At 44.0% G+C, this 19,460-nt stretch overlaps 2 protein-coding genes across 3 annotated transcripts in view; both read left to right on the forward strand.

Moving 5' to 3' along the window:
- The window catches only part of LOC124310854 (tyrosine-protein phosphatase 99A-like), a 691,797-nt gene that overhangs the window by 332,272 nt on the left and 340,065 nt on the right, over positions 1 to 19,460 (forward strand). The gene's annotated exons all lie outside the window — the stretch shown is intronic.
- LOC124310844 overlaps positions 1 to 19,460 on the forward strand; it is a 43,521-nt gene that overhangs the window by 19,832 nt on the left and 4,229 nt on the right. For both annotated transcript variants that reach the window (XM_046774912.1, XM_046774913.1), the window contains exons 8-9: positions 5,903 to 6,028; positions 18,049 to 18,345. In XM_046774912.1, coding sequence (XP_046630868.1) covers positions 5,903 to 6,028; positions 18,049 to 18,345 — 423 coding nt within the window. The remainder of the gene's footprint in view (positions 1 to 5,902; positions 6,029 to 18,048; positions 18,346 to 19,460) is intronic.

A 19,460-nucleotide genomic window follows, 5' to 3' on the forward strand; every position in this document is an offset into this window, starting at 1 on the left:
CGTTGACTTCTTGGGTGGTTATAGACCAGTGTATTTCGAGAGACCACACCATTAAAGGATTAGACACAATCCATCCGTTGGTTTTCTAACGACTTTTACCTCGTTACACAGGCTTAGACACATTTCAAAACAGAAAAAAGAGATGAGAAGGGAGAAAGAAAATGAAAAACTCTAGAGTGCTATTTAGTATTGTATTCAAATATTTATATATGAGAGGATGTCGTGGTCTATTATGAAAGAAAAGTGAGGGGTTGCGGGGGGAGCGGAACAATAGGATAAAAGTTCACCGTGTAACCCAGGTACAGTAAGGAAATGACGAGGAAATTGGAAATTATTCCGGATAAATTCCAGCAGTAAAAAAAAAAGGAGTCCAACACTGAGCTGATTGATTGTTAGTCTGCAAACATATTCCAGGTTTATTATCGCGATTGAAAATGAGAAGTCGGTTAAACAGGCCGTTGTCTGCGTTGTCATCAACTTGGCATATTTTATGTTGGGAATATCAGGGCCAAGTGCGATACTCCATCGCGATATTTAATTCTTGACGTCGGCCACCTGAATTTTTTGGACAAGTTTTATGGCTAATGTAATTATGACTTCCACCTCGACTTGGCTAATGGATAAAGAAGAAAAAGGAAAAAAAAAACAACCTTGTGAATGAGTTGTGGGGTCGGCGGTGGGCGAGTCGTTCAGTAGGTCTCACGGTTGTACCTCGTATAGTTTCCATCCACCCCTCCAATGCTGGGTTCCATACCGATCGCTGGCGGCGCCCATGTGACCAAGCGTCGATAGTCTACCACTGGCCAGTCGCTCGTCCAGCTGCAACGACGTCACATCGTGCCTAGCTCTCTCTCTCTTTCTTGTACAACATCCCCCTTTTGCGTGTCGGAAATGCGCGTTTAAAAGTTTCGGTTTCCGGAACCCACGTGTGTTGTTGATCGGCTATTCTTGAGTTTGAGTTGAAATTATCCATCATTCCCGTTATCGGAGTGTCTCTCGTTCGATTGTCAACCATGGCTCGACCTGACATACAGAAAGGATTATTATTCCGTGACACACGTCAGCGCCCCGATTTGTTGCCCATTCAACATCGGCTTTCCCTGCCGGGCAAATACTCCTGGATACCGGTAATTACTGAAAATATTATATATATATTTTTTTATATACGTACAAGGTTTTATACCGTACATTAAATTGGATTGGAGAACCAGCAGCGCTTTAGACTTAATGTATTCTTTGTGTATATAGGGGATACCTGTTGCGTAGAGAGTGGGGTTTGACTATATATAGGACTTGCATTCTGTTAGTATGTCAATAGATTTCTGGCCGCCGCTCCTATTGTGTATATAGTTTGATGGTTTACTAGTTCGAATAATGAGCCGAAGAATAGGAAAAAGAGAGAGTATCCGATTCACGCGGAAACTTGGTCATGTCGTCTTTGTTCCACCGTCCGTGTAATGATCAGTAGGGGAGTCCATCATTACGATGGACTCCAAAAAGTACAGAAAAAACACGACTGTAAAGAAGTCATCCTTCGAGGGGGAACAAGTGGCGGGGAGAAAGAGAACGCGTGTGTCTTTTTAATAAATAGGTAAATACCCTCGTTGGGAAGTGGGAACTATTATGCCGGGCGAAAAAAAAAGGAGCCTGATCAAACAAATTTGTTGGCAGTTGCAAGTCGTGAAAATCATTGATGGAGAACGTTTGTGTCAGTAGCACCATTTCCTTACATGTACTAGAACTGCGTGTCAATGGTTTCCTCTTCATCCCTACATTGCCTGTAGATTTTCGGGTTAGATGGGAAAGAGGATTTTTAAAAAACCCGAGAATATAGGGTAACATTTTTACGAGTCTTAAGCAGTTTGGAAACTCCGGCTGTTGGGTGTTAAATTTGAATGCTGGTGGCGGGTACAACACACATTTATCCCTCCTGCTTCTCCTACTGGAAAAGGCGCGACGACGGTATATAAAAGATGCAGCGGGGGGAAATAACTATGAAAACGGAAAATGATGTCTGAAGATAAGATAAAGAAAAAAAAATGAGTTTTTTTCTTTGGTCATGTGAGAATGGTTAATGAGGTGACGGTCTTCTTCTTCAACACCATCTTTGAAACATGCAGATACACACCCACACGTTGTTGTTCGATCGTTAGGGGGAAAGCCATCTCGCCGAATCGGCACAACTTCATGGGCGTGAATGTCTGATATGTTCGCGTTTCTCACGCGGTTAGTGTTGTTTTTTTTTAAATATTATTTTCCTCGTGCAGTCGCCCTCCCGAATTAAACGCCGGCAGCAGGAAATCACGGCTCAGTTAGCGCCGCTGCCCCTTTTCATTTAGATCGTGTGACATCCTCATCGTTGAACCCGACACGTTCAAATTACCCAGCACACAGAGGTTGAATAATTTGGAACTAGTCGGACTAGTGTACGATATCCATCCCAACCCTGGAAGGCGAGATTTCTCTCGATTGTTTGTGGGTGGCAAACAATCCGGATGATCAGCGTTTCAATCGATTGAGAGTGTAGACAATCTGAAATGATATTAAGTTCGTCGTAAAAAAAAATCTTCCCGCTGGTCTTTGTTTGGATTTCGTCGTTACTGCTGCTAAGAACTGCTAATTTGTTTTAATAGGGCGGTTTCGGTAGGTAGTTGTTACCTAATATCATTTTCTAACGAACTCGTTCAGAGTCCATCTCAATGGGAAGTGGACAACAGAGAGTTGTAATACTTTCTAGTACCTCGTCACGCTCTTCGAAGCGTGATGGTTCCGTCTTCCTTTTTTTCTGTGTCGGTCCCTCATTTGCCATTGGATTTGTTTTGTTTTTTTTCTTTCCCCAACACATTTTCTCTCGGCTCCTTTTTTTTATATTCTTTGTTCTTCTGCGTGATGTCGAATTGTGAACGGCTTGTTAGATGGAGTAGGCTAGTGGTGTTGTGCCTTTTTTTTAATAGTTGATTTACACTTCCATTTTCTCCTCTAGTTAGCATGCGAATAAATGCCTGGCCTGATAAAAAAGGAGTCCATTAAAAGGACGCTGGAAAGCTGGCCTTAGTTAGCCTAGACCTTTTGATATATCTACATATGGTGCATGCGGTATGCTCTACATGTCGTTCATCATCTCTTGTCTTTTTTTTCAAATGGCTTTGCAACTTTGTGGGAATGTTCTCCGCTAGAGAGAAATCGAATGCGTTCTTCTTTTATTTTAATTTTAAGGGGCTGGTCGAAACCCATACATCACGCATTATTATTCGATTGGTATTTCGTTAGTATCCCCGGCTGATCGAGCGAACGACGTGTCCATCGATCAAAGAAATGCTCTTTAACCATCTGCCTATGCATATTTCCCCATTCTTTAGGCCGTGCACATTATTTGATATTTTTTATTTTTCGGGTTTTCTTCAGCGAATGACGCGTGTGGTCCCGAGCCAAAAGTTCAACATGTGTGTCTGGTTGTTGATAAGGAATACGGTCATGGTGAATGCGACGTATATGCACAATCGACGACCACGAAGAGCTTTTTTCTATTCAATAGCGATCCTGTGTCGCACTGGGTTATCGTCGCTGTGTTTATTTTGTCTTTTATCTTTCCATTGAGACTTTATACCAGACAGCGCATTAATGTACCGTTTGAACCGATCCGACCGGAAGCCCAGCTGCGTCTAATGAAGCGCGTTAATATGTGTAGTATTTTGGGACCTATCTTGATGGTCTTATAACAAGTCCGATTACTTAAGAGTTTACACAAGCTTGCATTATTCGTGGCTCTTTGTCGCTACTTTTTAATTAAACTAACGGTAAAAACCGGTTACGAAGGTTTTGATGGCTCGGGTTCATAGGTCAAACGGACTTGTTCCGTTCCATCTCTAGGTGGGAATAACAATTGGCCTGATGGGGTGATCTTTTGTACAAATGGGGAACCTGTTGAATCTCTGGTCGTAACGGGATAGTTTTTAATCTCGTTTCATAATTACCAATTTACCACTGCAAAGAAATAAAATAAGAGAAACACACACACTATGTTAATCTCTTCAAATTCCTGGGGCTTTTAATAAGCGAATGAAATGCTGTAAAACTTGGCTCAAGTAAACCAAAATTGCAGGTTCGCACGTAATATATTTATATAAATATTTTTTTTGCCAGTTACTATAAATATATGAATATATAGGTGAATCAGTTTGAAGAAGCCCGTTACCGTTAGTTTGTCCCGGTTGTTCCGCTCCCTTAGCCCGCGGCTCCTGCTGTTCAGGCACTTCAGCCACTGGTTTGCTCGCACCCTATCGTCTGCGTGCATGTACATACTATACCCACGCACAATGTACTTCACACGTGTTCCACATTTTTTTTCTTCTGCTGGCTCTCATTTTACCCCATTTCCCTTTTTTTTTCTTTTCTTTTCTTTCTCTCACGTGCGTAGGCTATTTAGTTTGCGGGTAAACAAAAATTGTTTCCCTTTTCTGATGTCTCTTCTGGCGACCTAGAACTAGTAGGCTTGTGTATATGGAACTCGTGAGCTCTATATTACTTTGTTCATGTCGAACGTGTGTGTGTGTGCTCTATTCACGACTCGTCGTAGGAGACGGCCCATCTCTTGGGGTGCCGAAATGGCGGTGGTGACGGTGGTCAGCTTTCACGCGGATCGTTTTCACTCTGCGGACAACCGCTGCTGGTGCAATACCGAAATAAATATTAATTGCCGTACTTAGTGTGGAGACTATCCCGGGCTTCCGAGAAGCCATTCCAAACTAACTCTGGGCTATTAATTTGATTTATTATTTCCCTTATTTTTTTGTTTTTGTTTTTTGGCGATAAAAGCAAAAGAAAAGTTTCGTGAGCATAATTTAATTATGCATCGACAGTAGGTTAACAATTAGGCAATTATTGCGTGGAAATGCATTCTGAAAATTACTCAATTGTTGCTCATTATGGCATTATGTGCAAATGGTAATTATACTCTTTTTTCGAAATTGCGTGTTCGAAGTGCAGGCTGGTGGAACGCTAAACGGATTATTCTTTACCAAGCCATCGGTTTTTACATTTCACCGCTAGATGGCTTTGTGTGTACTTCTTAAAACCACCGCCAGATGTCGTTCAAAAGCAAAAGCGCAAAGTTTTCTTATTATTTGAAAATTGAAAAAAAAAGGGAACCCCGTTGGCCGGTTATTTAATTTCATAATTAAGGATTCGTACTGCGATCTTTAATTATCGTTGGCGTAGTCTAGAAATATTTCGACATGATCCATTAAAAATGTCAGAATCTAAATGAATTTAATAACGTTGAACAAAAAAATGAAATCCCCTCGGAGAAACTAGCAGATGGCATTACCATACAGAAATTAAGATTTGCATCGTGTGTGTGTATGCTATGTGTATACAATACATTCCATGTGTTAACTGCCAGGTGAGGGTGGTTACGATCGTCTTTTGGCGATTCGTCGGCCACCACTTGAAATGGAAAAGGTGTGTTTGCTATTCTCGCCCAGGGGACGTGGTGGTTTATTACGGGATTTCTAGAATTCGCGGGAAGAGGATAAGAGCCTCTGTTGGCTCTCTTGATTAGCCAACATTCAAAGGAGTGTAAAACGTCATTGTATTTGATAGAGCGCTTAAATAAGACGTCGTCCCTGTCATGCAAATCCACTGAATTCATGAGCGCAGTAAAGGAAAAGGGAACTTTTGAGGCTAAACCGCACCTGTTGAACCGTTCCCTTTGTTCGCAAGCGACACCTGCCGACTTGCGTCAACGCAATATGGGAAAGAAAGTACTAGCTGGGTCGATTTCGCCCACCTATCCGTCATTGTTCAACCTATGTGAATCTCGTTTCAGTTACGTCTGCTCCTGACTTGATCGACATTCCAATCGCAAGAAATATTCAAAATCCTCTTTTCTTCCGTGTTCTAGATCCTTTCTTGGCTGTGTCGGAAAGGTGAGGAGACGCTGTCACGCTACCACGTCACGTTGGCCGATTCGCTGGCCGCCGCCAAGTCGCAACATCGAGAGTTTCAGCGATTTCTCATTCTGGCCCAGGTAAGTCAACGGACTTTGATGTTCCATTCTTTATTTCGATTTTTCACTTTTTCCCTGATGTCTGTGTGTCTGTGTGTGTGTGACCCAGCCCTCCACAACCTCACTACTATCGATGCCGTTAATAGTAAGACGCAGCTCGTGGCGGATGGTGATAAATAATACCGCTGCTCATAAAACCTGTCGGATCAGTTCGGTCGTGAGAAGAGGTACGAATACGAGTCAGAAAGAGAGAAAAGATGGAGGGAGGGGGGGGGGCCGAAACGGCACAAGGCGTGAACGACTGAACACTATGCTTATAGACGTGACGCTCTCGAATTGGGAGAGGCAAGTCGAGCGATCATCGGCAGGTGGGAAATGTGTCGGCCTGGTTTCATTGTCAGTCAGCTCGAGAGAAAAAAGAAAAGGGGACCGAACGTCACATCAACGGGTCGAGGTTTTTTTTTTTTTTGAAAAATACCGACGAGGTCGCCGAGGTTGAACTCCCCGAGCTTCAAATTTTTGTTTTGTGACTTGAAAAAATCAAATTTTTTGTTTTGTTGTCGAGGATAGTCTTTTACTACGTGCGGCAGCGGTTGGTGACCCGGTTCGGGTAAACGAAGCCGCACTTTTCACAGCCTTCACGTCAATTATTTCATAAAGGTGCTCATCGCCGTATGACAGCCCCATGTAACTTATGATTTCGTTTTGTGACTGTGTGTGTCTGGGCGCTTCTCTCAAATGTCTATACTTGGTTCTATTAAACGCCCAAGTTGGTTGTAGTAGGAAACGTGGGCGGGGGTACGCGGAAGACAACAGAAGCGGGGATCATGTTGCCCGTGTTGTAGACATGTTGAACAACAACTTCCTCTATTGGTAGAAAGTGTAATAGAATCTTTTCTTCTGGCGGAGCCTTGGATCCAGGCGATTCGTTTTTTTTTTTTTTTTTTTTTTTATCTCCCCGTCAGCTTCATTTAGACGCTAATTCCTGTTGTCTCGATCGGATTGAATTCGCTCATCTTCTCTTTTTGTTTGGCCGGGAAAGAAACTATTTGCGTGCTGCGCGAGTTTCGAATGCGCATCCGGCAGCCGTTGGCGAAATGTGTGCTGCGTCACATTTCCACGCCGTCATTCCCTGTTTGGTGAGAGCCAGCAAACATGTGATATGTATGGGCCGCCTTTCACCCCACCCGTCCGCCCAACACTTGACTCGCATGGAAAAATAAGTTTTGAAAAATTACAACCAGCGCCATGATGAATCGATTCTTTGCCGGAATCGCGCAGAATGTTTTGATAAGTCAGCGGCCGCTATAAAAATTCCCAAGAGGAAAAATGTACTACGCAGAGACGCTTGTGGAATGAAATGAGCGTACGTGCTCATGTTGGAGTTGTTGTTCATTTAGTTGTTTGGTTGTAACTTGTAAGCAATTCCTGCGTGGCACGTATTACGATTCTTTTTTACCCGGGATTTTTTGGGGGGGGTTTGGACCGTTGCCAACACCAGGAAAAAAGAAAAAGAAGAAAAAGGAGGAAGGTAATCCGGGAAAATTGTGTATGCAGCAACTGTAGTAGGTACAGATGTCTACATGGTGCGGTGGCGAATTACGTTTGGGTTGCAGGGCGCGTTACTTCCACAATAATCATTCTCGTTCGGAAATGTGAACACGAAAATTGGCCCTGGTTTGACCCGATTTCGGAAAACGTACTCAACGCTAAATGAAATAAGTGTAGTACAAGGTGATAAAATGGTGGAAGACGAAGAAGAAGATATTTACAGCATTTACTACACGTACAGTACACGCTGTATATCCTTTTTTTTTTTAAAGCGTGCAATTAACGTCTCCTCAACCGACAGACACGGAATACCGTGAGCGGGGCGAAAATATGGCCCATAATTCCGGTTTCACTCCTCTCTTGCGAACAAGAGGACGACATCTTCCTTTTCCACAATTTTTTTTCGTTTGAATTTCACCAGAAAAGATCAGAAATTTTTTTGTCAAAGAAGAAGAAAAGGGGGAGAGAAAAGATTCTTTCGGCAGTGTCATATTCGAGAAACTGTCTTGCTTGGTTATTTTATGATTTTTAAGGCTGGAGATAAAAAGATCCGTTGGTCGTTGCGACATTTCTAGAACTTCTTGACCTAATTCATTTTTGTTGTTGTTACACAGTCGTAAACTACGACCGTGATGAATCCACGGCCCTATCAAAAGGTCTCCATGTTAATCGTTTCAGATAATTTGATTTCGAATTTTATTTTTTTTTAAGGCGTTTTTTCGATCGAATGCGTAACAATGGAGAAAATCGTGTATAGGAAGATTTGACAAAAAAACTAAAACACCAAAGAAAAACGTGCGAAACTGCGAAAATCCAATTACTTTCCAGTTGGATTCCCACAGTATTTACAGCACCATCAAAGAGTAAAACAAACACAATTACGATCCCTCCCTTTTTTTGGAATTCCTTTGAATTTTTTCGAAGCACTTGTACTGCTTGTAAGTTCGTCATAACCAGCCCCCAACATTTTAGGTCTTCTTGTCAATTTTACTCGCATATGGCTATGCATGTACATACCGCGTATAATATGCCAAACATAGTTCACGTTAGGAAAGCAAAAGAAGAAGCTTAAGAGAAAAATAACTTAACTTGGGGCGGAGTGCCGGAGAAGCGGACGGGTCGTTTTGAACGTGAATCAACGAACCAAATGCTGATGGAGGAAGAGGAGAGAGAGAGAGAGAGAGAGAGGGAAGGCCATTGCGAAGTTCACTCACCTGACCGTGACGGAGCGGCCGCGATTTATTGCGCATTTTCCAAAGGAGAAGAAAATAAGAAATAGAAAGATGAAGAGGGGGGAAGCAATAGAATAGGGGAAAACACGTATACAAGAGGCAGCAGCAGCAGCATTATTACCATCTGTCGTTTGTCCGAATCTTGGCCTTTTTTATTTTATTTTATGTTACACGTATCCTTCACACACATATGCACTTTATGTATGTGGAATTGTGTGGTGGATAGAAGCGAGTGTACAGGCGAACGTCACGCCATTTAAGTGGTCACTATTCTATCTGCGGTCAAGATCCTCCAACCGCCCCACAGTCCTTGCTAGTACACACGGCCGGCCTTGTCACAGCTTATAGGTGTTTAGGTTATTGCTTCGATCGTCGTGTACGCTCGACCGTAGAACCTGGGAATCGTTCGTTTCCTTCTATTTCCAGCCCTCTGGCTTTCTTTTCTTTTGGGTTAGTCTGTAAGACTCACCGTGTAATAAGATTGCGCGTAGAATCTCGTTCGACATCATCTCTCCAACAAATTCTGTACACGAAATCAGTCAGCGTGGCCTCAGCCCGGGGTTGGCTTGCCTATCGTCATGGGAAAAAAAACCCAGTCGGAAACGTGAGCTGATCAAATCACGGGCCGGCGTTCGTCGTCGTCGTCGACGTCGACGCCGCAGCTCGCTCGTTCGGGCGTCGGGTTTCTGGGACGACTCTGATTATTCACGCTCCATCAGCCGATACCTTTTTTGTTGCTGTATTCTTCTCCGGTGTGTGTGTGTGTTTCACAGCAGAAATGAGCTATTAAACGAGTTGGAACAAAACAAGACAGTCACGTCATTGGATCGTTAGCTTGAAGCGGTACGTGTGTGTATGATGAACGCAACCACGGGACTTCATTAGTCGATTTCGGAGCGGGAAATTTTTGTTTAGTGCTTTTTTTTTTTTTGAGCCCGAAATGTGTATATGCCTAGCCGGCGCTGGAGCCCCAGTCAAATGACGCGCCTGTATCTTTTGTTCTTCGACCCTGTCGGAATGCCAGCGATAGGGCCTTTGTGAAAAGTTGGTTATTAAGGCGGATGCTGACGATGCTAATCTCATGCTGTTTAAGCTCTTTAAGAGACCAGAAAAATAAAACATGTACAAACGCAAACATCAGCAACAAAACTGCTGAGAGAGATTCGTCTGTCTCTGTCTTGTCCAGCCGTTTGTGTGTGCGTGTAAATAGCGTGAAGACGTGGCAAGGTGAACGAGCCGAGAGCCGAGGACGTTCACCAGCACTAAAAGCCCCCACCACCACCACTCTCTCATCCCACAGGAGCTTTTGTTGAGTAGTTGTTGGCTTTCCAAGTTGTTGAATTGGCTCCTCTTATCAAATCGGAATCGGTCCAAATTCTCTGCGATTACCAATGCATTAAGCTAATACCTAGAGCAAACTGACAAAAAAGGAAAAAAGTAAGTTGTTTCTATTCATTTACTACCCTCCAGAAAAGGAAAGAGAAAATGATAAATCGAATGGGAAGAAGAAGAAAACAACAAAAAATAAATAGAAAAACCAAATAATAACAGTCAAGACAAAAAATTTGATCGTTTCCAGCCAGTCAAGAGTCCGCCTTCTTTTCGTAGCGCTGTTGGCTTGACGCCGAGTGTTTTTTCTCTCTCTCTCTCTCTTTCCCAGCGACTCAGGGTTAGCAGACTAGTGGGGTATGTTCGAGTCCTGCGGTGGTACTATCTGACAGTTCAGCGCCGTCCTTGCTCAGTTCGGTACGCACGAATTTCTCGCTCTCTCCAATTTGGTTTTCCCCCACTCTCGTGTGTATATTAAACGTGCAAGACGGGCCAGAAAATTGTGTTGTTTGGGGGAGAAAACTAGCCGTTATGTCCGTTGATCATTCATTCGACGACGACTATACCTTTCATATCCCATCGCCGGGAGGATTCCGTTTCGTCTCGACAGTGGCATCCACGGATGCTGCTGATGCATCTCACCCAAATTGATCACAGTGTGCCTAACGGATTCCATTCGGTGAGGTGGGCGACCTAGTGACGTTCAATTATTAATCGTGGGTGGTAGAAAACCAACACCAACGACCCAAATTCCTGGCAGTGAACCAATAACAAACAAGAGAAGCGGAATACGAGTTGAAAGGCAAAACTGCGAATGGCTCATTGAGGCCGGACAAGAGAAAAATCACGTGAAAATGAGCGTCGCCAGGCCGAGTGAAACGGGGTGTCGTTTGGTGCGGATCAAACGCGTGCCTTCCAGCGAATTCCACCACCAGCATCCGATTTCTGTCACTCGCAAAACTCCTACGAATCAGCATCAGCCGCGTTATCTTCCGCCAATCACGCTGCGCAACAGTTCCGCCCCGTCGGGCGTCAATCGCATTTGGATAAACCAGAGGCACTCTGACGCGTGGTACAGCGCCAATAGGTTCGCCGCCGTCGCCGAGTCCTCGCCCTATCATCACCAGGTACGATCATCATAGAGCTAGATCACGCGGGCAACATCTGCTGGATGACCGGCCAAGATCTTCTCGCTTTAGGCTTGGCGTTATTTAGTTATCTAGGAGATCCATCATTTTCAAAAAACGCCAATTTTACCTGCTGGACATTAGACCTTTGTTTTGTTTTTTTTCTTCTCGTTTTAAATTCGTTCCCGAGTTTGTCTGGTTCTGTTGTACATACTGTTTGCTCTGGACGTCTCAGATGAAAACTCACCAGGGCATTTGCATACCACCTGAGCGATGCCAAAAAAGATCGCCCCTTTTTACACGGTGGGAGATAGAGAGAGAGACCTGCATCTTTCACGTGATGTTTAAGGTCTAGTGAACTCGATGATCAACGATGCGCGTCCACCTTCGAGTCATCACGAAGCCCAATGTTGTTGATGCGCGCGACCCCATAACTGGAACAAAAGAAATCAGCTCCTGCTGCCTCTTTATGCAACAATACAAAAGAGGGGAATAATGAGAAATCTCGCTAGGACCGCCCTAATCTTCCGCGGGCCCACACTATTTGGCCAGTCCCTGGTCGTAATCATCTTTGGAAGCACGCTCATCATGGCTGCTTAATCTCTGTTGGCCTTATGGTCAACTATATATACCCTAGTGGCGCGATAACGAGAACCAAAATGACGCTACACGATCGCCATTGTCATTAGCGTTGGTTTATTGGTTCTTTTTTTTGGGGTTGGAGCGACCGTGGCCAGCCACCCAGTTGGCCTACGGAGCAGAGAATGTACACATTGTACAACACACAAAATTGGATTCTCGTTTGAGGGTGAAAGCAAAGGCAGCCCAACCAAAAAAATAAATAAATATAACGAGCTCCTATCATGAAAACATAACGATTCTCTGTATTAGTTGTTGCGGTTTTTAGATTTCTTCAATCACCCACTAAAACTATGGCCGGAGCATGCACTGCTCTACAAAAATTTCCCTTCTCTCTTTTTTTTTCCTTCCAATTTTTATTTTATTTTATTTTATTTTTTCGCGAGGCAAGGGTTTCCGTATATCAACCTCTCTCGTCGCTTGTTACCACCCTTGTTATTTTTCCCCAGCGTCTTCTTATCGATATGAGAAGTATAAGGAAACAAAAGGGGTGCGCCAAAGGTCGCGGCCGGGATTATCGTGCCGTTTCCGCGTTTCGAGAAAGCTGAGATCGGAGCGAGAGTGTAGAATCGCATCGATCTCTATGAGAAGCACGTAACTTTCTCCCAACCAACAACATTGCGTCGCCCCTTCATCAACAACAGCAGGCAGCCTCCTCCAAACAAAAAACAAAACAAAACAAAAGAAATACACACACGAAAGAGAGAGAAAATAAATAGTGAATCGCCGATCAGGAGAAACTGCCAAATCAAAAAAACCTCCAGCTTCCATTTCTAGGCTATTTTTGTTACATGTTCGTCAGTTAGCTCGCTGTCAATGGGCCTCAACTTTCCATTTGTGATGAGTGGATTGTTGTGATGGCGCACACGGTAGTCACCTTCCGGACGTCGAAAACTCCGGACGGGATGGTGCGGTTCAAATTCCTTAGCTCGTACATGTCTTGTTGTCTGTATGAAATACCACGCCTGCAATTCAGCGGCTTGAGTAACCAACGAGGATGTCATCACGTTAAGACATGAGATATCCCTTTGGCGCCTCATGATGGTAATCTTTCCTTTTCCTTGTTTCTTTTTTGTACGGGAGCGTATCGAATGAACCGTAAGGCCCCCGCCATCGCATTCCTCGTTCTTCTTGTTCGTTCCGAGAAATTGATGGTTGGCAAAGCACGGGATTCGGTGATAATCCGATGTGAAATTCGTTTGAATAAGTGGCGCGATTCCCTTTAGCGTGATGAGGCTTCAAATCACTCAATTGGCCAATGAGCCTCTCTTGTCTATCAAGTGATTTGAACGAGCGTATAGCGGCTGCCTGGGATACGTCACATATCAAAATAAGTACGGCTTAGATTACGCGTGCAGTATGTTACGCGACCTACTCTCGCCGATGCTCTTGACAGCTAAAGTTTTTTATCATTTCCAGCTCAACGGGGGGGAGGGGGATGAATCCGGATATTCTCTTTTACATTCTCTTCTTTTACTTTTTTTTTCACCAACGAGTCTATTGGTCCATCCACACGGATGAATGTTTACACGAGAGGGTTTTTCGTTCGCTGAAAGGAGGAGGCTGTATCTTCTTCTACATACAGAAAGGGAGCGATCGGGACAAGGAGGATCCCCCCTCTTTTCTCTTTTCTTTTTTGATCCCCTTCTCTTTGTGTCGAGGCGGCCTTTTATGTATATCTGTCACGTGTTTGGGTCGTCGTCGGGGTTATCGAAGAGGGCGTAACTAAAGCCGGCAGATGGTTCTTTCCCTCTTTAAACGAAAAGAATAGGACAGCTAGGAACTTGTGTACATTCTCTCCCCCCCCCCCCATCTCGCCGTATATTTAGACTTTGTGTACGCTCTATTCGGCAATTGGGAAACTAGAGGAAAGCTGAGAGCGTCTCTTCTTTCTCCAATACTCTGCGTCCTCCCCATTCTCGCCCGGCACAAAGCAAAAGTTTTTCCTCCGACATTTAATTTAGTCGCTTATATTTGACGGACTGTGTCGGAGGGAGGGTCAGCTTGCCCCCAAAAACTTTGGGGCTGGCACAACAGATGAAATGTGAACATACAACGAGCGCTGTCTCCTAACTCTTGCCAACAATCTAATATAATATGAACAATATGCGTGCGGATTCCGTTGACAATCGCCGGCTGGATATATTTTTCTCCCCTTCGATTATGTGGCGGAGGGGGCCTTGTGAGAATAAGGCGACACCCTGGCCATATGCTGCCCAGCCAGCCCAGCCCACACACGCTAATCTCTCCGATGCGCGTGCAGCCCTTTACTTTTTCCATCCCCACAAACATCGGACCAACTGTTGAATTATGGATTTATTAGATAAATATCGACTTGATCTCTGGCGCGTGTCAAACGTTTCTCCCACTGCTAATTCTCGATGAATATTCCAATGCCAACTGGGGGGAACGTCTCTAACACTCCCCTCCTTTCAGTTTTGTTAACGACTCATTCCACCGGCCGTAAATAGTTGGATTATTTCATAAAAAATGACGTGATGGTTGAACGACCCCTTTTTTTCTTTTTTCCCCTCTCTTCTGGTTTTCAAAGTTTTGACTTTTTCTTAATGGCTCGTCTAATTTAGTGAGCGAATCGGATCGGCGAATCGACGGAATTTGAATGGGTTGAAAGACCTGTGTTATTCTATTTCGAAGTTGCCAAACTCTCTTTCCTTCAGGACTGATTGGAGTCTGATTTTCTTGCCTTATTATCGCGTACACCAATCAATAGAGAGATGGAAGTAAAGCTGGGCCAATTTTAGCCTCGGGATTTTCGTGTGCCGGAGGCTGTTCGTAGGAGAAAAGTTGTCGGTTTTTCCCATTAAATATCCGGCCCGGGCGGCCAAGTGGCAAGTTTTCAAACGTGCCTTAGATTATTCTTATTTTCAGTTTTTTTTTTTCTTTTTGTTGTTGTTGTTGTTAGCGACGATGAACTTGGATTTCAGCGTGATTGTTATTTTTTTTTTTTTTCGGTCGAATCGAATGCACGACCTGGCACTTTCTCTCCCCTCTCCCAATTTCCCATTCTTACAGAGCTCTCTATATAATTCGTGATTGTTTGGGAACATTCCGATCGCTCGATGGTTCACTCATCCCAAATGGAGTTTCTTGAACGGGTTTGAAAATGTCCCGCGCTCTTTATCTGTCTTTTGTTTTGATTTGATCACCGAAATGTCGGCGGACTCGGCGAGAAGCAAGCATCCGCGACCGAAGGCTCTTAGACGACCTCGTCCATCCTTCCGGGCAAATACCTGGGTATTCCTTATCCATTAAAATATAAAAAAAATTACTTTTAAAAAGCAAACCAAAAGAGTTTCAGAAAAAGAATCAAAAAAACAAATATAAATACGTTGAGTATAATCTTTTAAAAAAAGAACTCATGCTAGAGATCCATTATCCGTCAGAAAATCACGAGGATAAACCATTTAGCTGGAGCAGCGGTATTTTCTTGATAGGGCAAAAAAAGAAAGAACCCGTCTGTTTTTCAGTGTCCAAGTAACCTACACGATACCGCTAGGCGTTTATAGGCACTGCCGCTCCTACTCTACTACATTGTACCCACACGCTGATAGGCCCTAACAGCCAGAGGACGCAGAGAGATGATCGTCGAAAGATGGTTATCGCATCTCGCAACAACCGTTCAGAGTTTAGTGCCTCCGAGGGAACCGAGAAAAACTCGCACCCAATTCTTCCGATGCCGCCGCCGCAGAACTGTGCCAACTTGGCTACCGCTCCAACACCTGCGCACGATGACACAGTAGTTTGTGTGTATTTTTCAGGGAAAACAACATACGCGTTTCTTTGAATTTCGTTATCGAGAAAGCCTTTCTAAATGATTATCTAGTAGTAGTACAACTACAATGTAGATATGTATTTGATGTTGGCAAGCGCACATCTCTTTGCTCATCCATAATATTATAATGGCAGGGAAGAAGCTGTACGCAGCATGCGTGTCGTTTCTGTTGGTGGTGTCCAACTCTAATCGATTACAATCCTATGAAAAGAGCATCAGCCAAAGAGAGAGATAGAGAGAGGGGAGGACCTCTCTTTTGATTAGTGTGAGTGAAAAAGGGGGACGCGTGCATCCGGGACGAGGAGGCTTGTTAACAACAGCACTTATTACAGATGTGACGAATATCTGTGGACTGTCAACGCGTTGTGCACGCACTTTGCGCACAGCAGGGGAGGGCGACGACAAGAAGAAAGACTCTGGGGTCGCTGTAGTGATCTATTTCGTCATTTCCTATAGCTCAGCCATAGCGAAAGCTATTTTCACTCGACCCCTCTGCTGGCGCCCCTATAATTGATTGGGGGTCTTCATTGTAGACACGACCTGGATCATTGACGAACGCCAGGAATCCATATTCCAGCAGCCCATAGTGTAAAGTGACCCCCACTGAGGGCGATCCGCCCTACTTGATGCCCTTATGACCGCAGCGCAGTAGCAACTCTATTGCATCACCCTTCAGGAGCGATCGAGAAAAATGTTTGATTGTGTAAGTCTAAAATAGACCAGGCCGCCGCCACCGCCGCCGTCATCATCATCATCCCGTATGGCCTTTCCGGACCAATGCTGGTCCGTTCATACGCCAACCGCCATCGGCCTTGCCGATCCTCGATGACAAGACAGGCGCCCGGTCGATCGGGCACAACGTCCTTGCTCCCGATTCGAGCCGTTGACGATCTTCCGCAATGATGATGATGACGACGGAAGACTATACTACATCGTGAGGGCTTTTTTTCTACCAAGGTCGTTTTCTCTCCGCCTAACTGTTCTCCGTGCTGGCTTATCATCTCTCACTGACGTTGCCGCCGGTGGGTACTTGCGTTCGCCTTTGTGCTCAGGTGCCAGCAGACAACCAGTGGTATAGCGTCTACCGAACGCCGACTGCATGAGCGATCGAACGAGTTATAATAATAATAAAAAAAAAGAGAAGCGTCAGCTGGCTAGTGGTGGTGTTGTATTTACACGAGAGCGTAGTACACCAGCTACCACCGAAATGAAAAGGCGAATAGGCCAAGTCCGTTAGTTGAACCTTTTGCTGCGTTCCAATTTATTACTATGCAGTCCGGGCGATGACGGCCAAACCATTTTATTTTCTTCTTCTTCTTTCAAGTCATTCGCTCCGACTAGACTCGCTGCCGTATAATGTCGACTTGGAATATGGCCCTTCTGGCATGTAGCATAATGGAGCAGTTCATCATTTTATTTATTTTGTTTTTGTTTTTTTTTTTCGGTGGGTCCGGTTGTTCGAACGACTCCCAAGATCGTCTCGGAATATTTTTAGTCGTTATTTTTCTCTCTCGAAAAGTTATTAGTAGCGCAATCCGCTAGAATATCAAGAACCCAAAAATCATTCACGCGCAACGGGATTTTTCAGCAGCGGACTTTTTTTCGGAAAAAAAAACACAACGTAGTCACTAGAACGAACCAACGGCATTATAGCTTGGCTATATTTCGTGAGCGGCCTATCAATTTCCCGTAAGCGTGAGCAGACTTCTTCTCGAACCGTCTATAAAACAATCAAATCGCATCTTTTTTTTTATTAGCGATTTTTGTTTCCTTTGGGTTTTTGTTGTCTGTGTCAAGTTTCCATCTTCTTTCGAGATTTCAATCTGGCGCCAAAAATTCGTTAACTTATTTTCTTTTTTGAAGGGGAGAAAAAAAATAAAGAACTTGGCGTTCACTTGGTCGCTCGATTTCACTTTTCCCTCCCGGTCTTTTTTTCTTTCTAAGGTTTCGTTGCGTCTACATGACTCTCGTGCTATCTGCGTGTATATATTTTTGTATTCTTGTACGAAACGAACGCTCACCCGGTCACTTTCTCTTCTCAGCATCCCCTCCGCATTTTTACCGGAGAGAGAGAGGCCAGGAACAAAAACATCCCATTGTATTGATACTCCTCTTTTCTATGTCCCTCTCTCTCCTTTAACCCTTTCTATTTTTCCTTGTTGTTGTCCCAACCATCTTGCCCCCCGGATATAACATGCACAGAAAACCTTAGTGACTTGGGTCGTATTTTATTGCATCTCTCCATCTACCCCATTTGAAAAGAAGAAGAAAAAAGAGAGACAAGTTGAATGCATTAACCAAGATGTATACTCATATGTGTGGCATCTTGTTTTTAAAAATAAAAAATTTTCTTCGTGTTGGGCACCCCAGAAACAAATCGTCAAAGGCAAGGAACTGCTGGAAGACTTGCAGCGGGATTCCGGCGTCGCTACCACGTCGGCCTCCCTGACTCCCGCTGAGTCGAGAGACGAACAGCCGGCGGTCGCCGAAACCGACTCGAGCGTTGGGCGTACACGACCCAGCAGCAGCAGCAACAACAACAGTAACAGCAGCATCCTCGACCTTGCCTCTTCGTTGCAGACTCAGCTGTCCAAGTTCGGTCACCGACTGGACGACACCCGCGAGCGACTTGAAGATACCTCCCGTTGCTACGAACTCCTTGACAAGGTAAAGAGAAAAAAAAAATAAACTACAAATTTTTTCATTTCTACTTCAGTGCAGGCCGATAAAACACCTCGCCAGCCATCTTGATTTTTTATTTATTTTTTTTTTTTTTCGGGGGTTTCTTTTGTGTGGATAAAGCACGATATTAAAAAAAGAAAAATCTCATAGAGTTTCCTTGGAAATTTTTATTTATCGTCGTTGTTTGAATGCGCTGATAAGTGGAACGCGAGAAAACGGTTGTTATTTGTTCCCCCATCGTCCATATTTTTATTTTATTATTTTTTTTTTGTTTTGTTTATTATTTGAATAGCACGGAAATGAGTGGCAAAGTAGCTCCCTTGACTTGAGAACCAGGCGGGGAGAAAGAGAGGAAGTCTAAAAGGCAATTGTTGTTTATACGATTATATTTCGCCTTTCTGAAGAATAAGAGGAGACTCTTGGTTATTCTCCGCCTTTTTCTCCTCCAACAAACAGTTATTTCGTTATTCTTTCTATCAAACAAGACTTTTTCGGAATATTTAATAAACATTCACGGAGCCGAAAGACGCGGAGGAACGCCTTTCACGGGCAACTTGCCTCGCTGATTTCGCCACAGGACGACGGGTATGCGGCTGCTTCCTTCCTCCATTGTTTCTCAATCCTCCACCCACTCCGTTCAGCGGCTGTGTCACGGGCCAGGCAACACTTGACACATCCTGCGTCATTGGCCCGTTGCGCGTTTTTATCTCGCCGACATTTCGGCAATCAAGATCCCTATCGGAACTTTAGACATTTTTCTCCATTGCGTGTCCTTGTAGTCCACGAATGGCTTTGAACGGCATCTATAAATATTTGATAAAATTTAGAACTTTGAGAATGTCATCAAAGAAGAGCTCTGTCTTCCAGGTTTCAACTTTTGTTTCTAAGAACAAAATTGGAACCTGGAATATGTATGATAAGACAATTTTTTGGTTTTCTGATGTAACGTTTTAAGGACTGTAATACTATAGCCTTTTGTATATTTGGGGTGGAGAGTGTGTTGTTGTTGTATCTGCCCGAGGGAAGGGAGAAACTTTCCCTTTCCATCAGTTAGCTAAGAGAAAATAACTGGTAACAACCTTGAGTAGATGTGGCTAGAG

Source organism: Daphnia pulicaria, chromosome 8 (assembly GCF_021234035.1).
Source record: "Daphnia pulicaria isolate SC F1-1A chromosome 8, SC_F0-13Bv2, whole genome shotgun sequence".
In the NCBI taxonomy this organism is placed as follows: Eukaryota; Metazoa; Arthropoda; class Branchiopoda; order Diplostraca; family Daphniidae; genus Daphnia; species Daphnia pulicaria.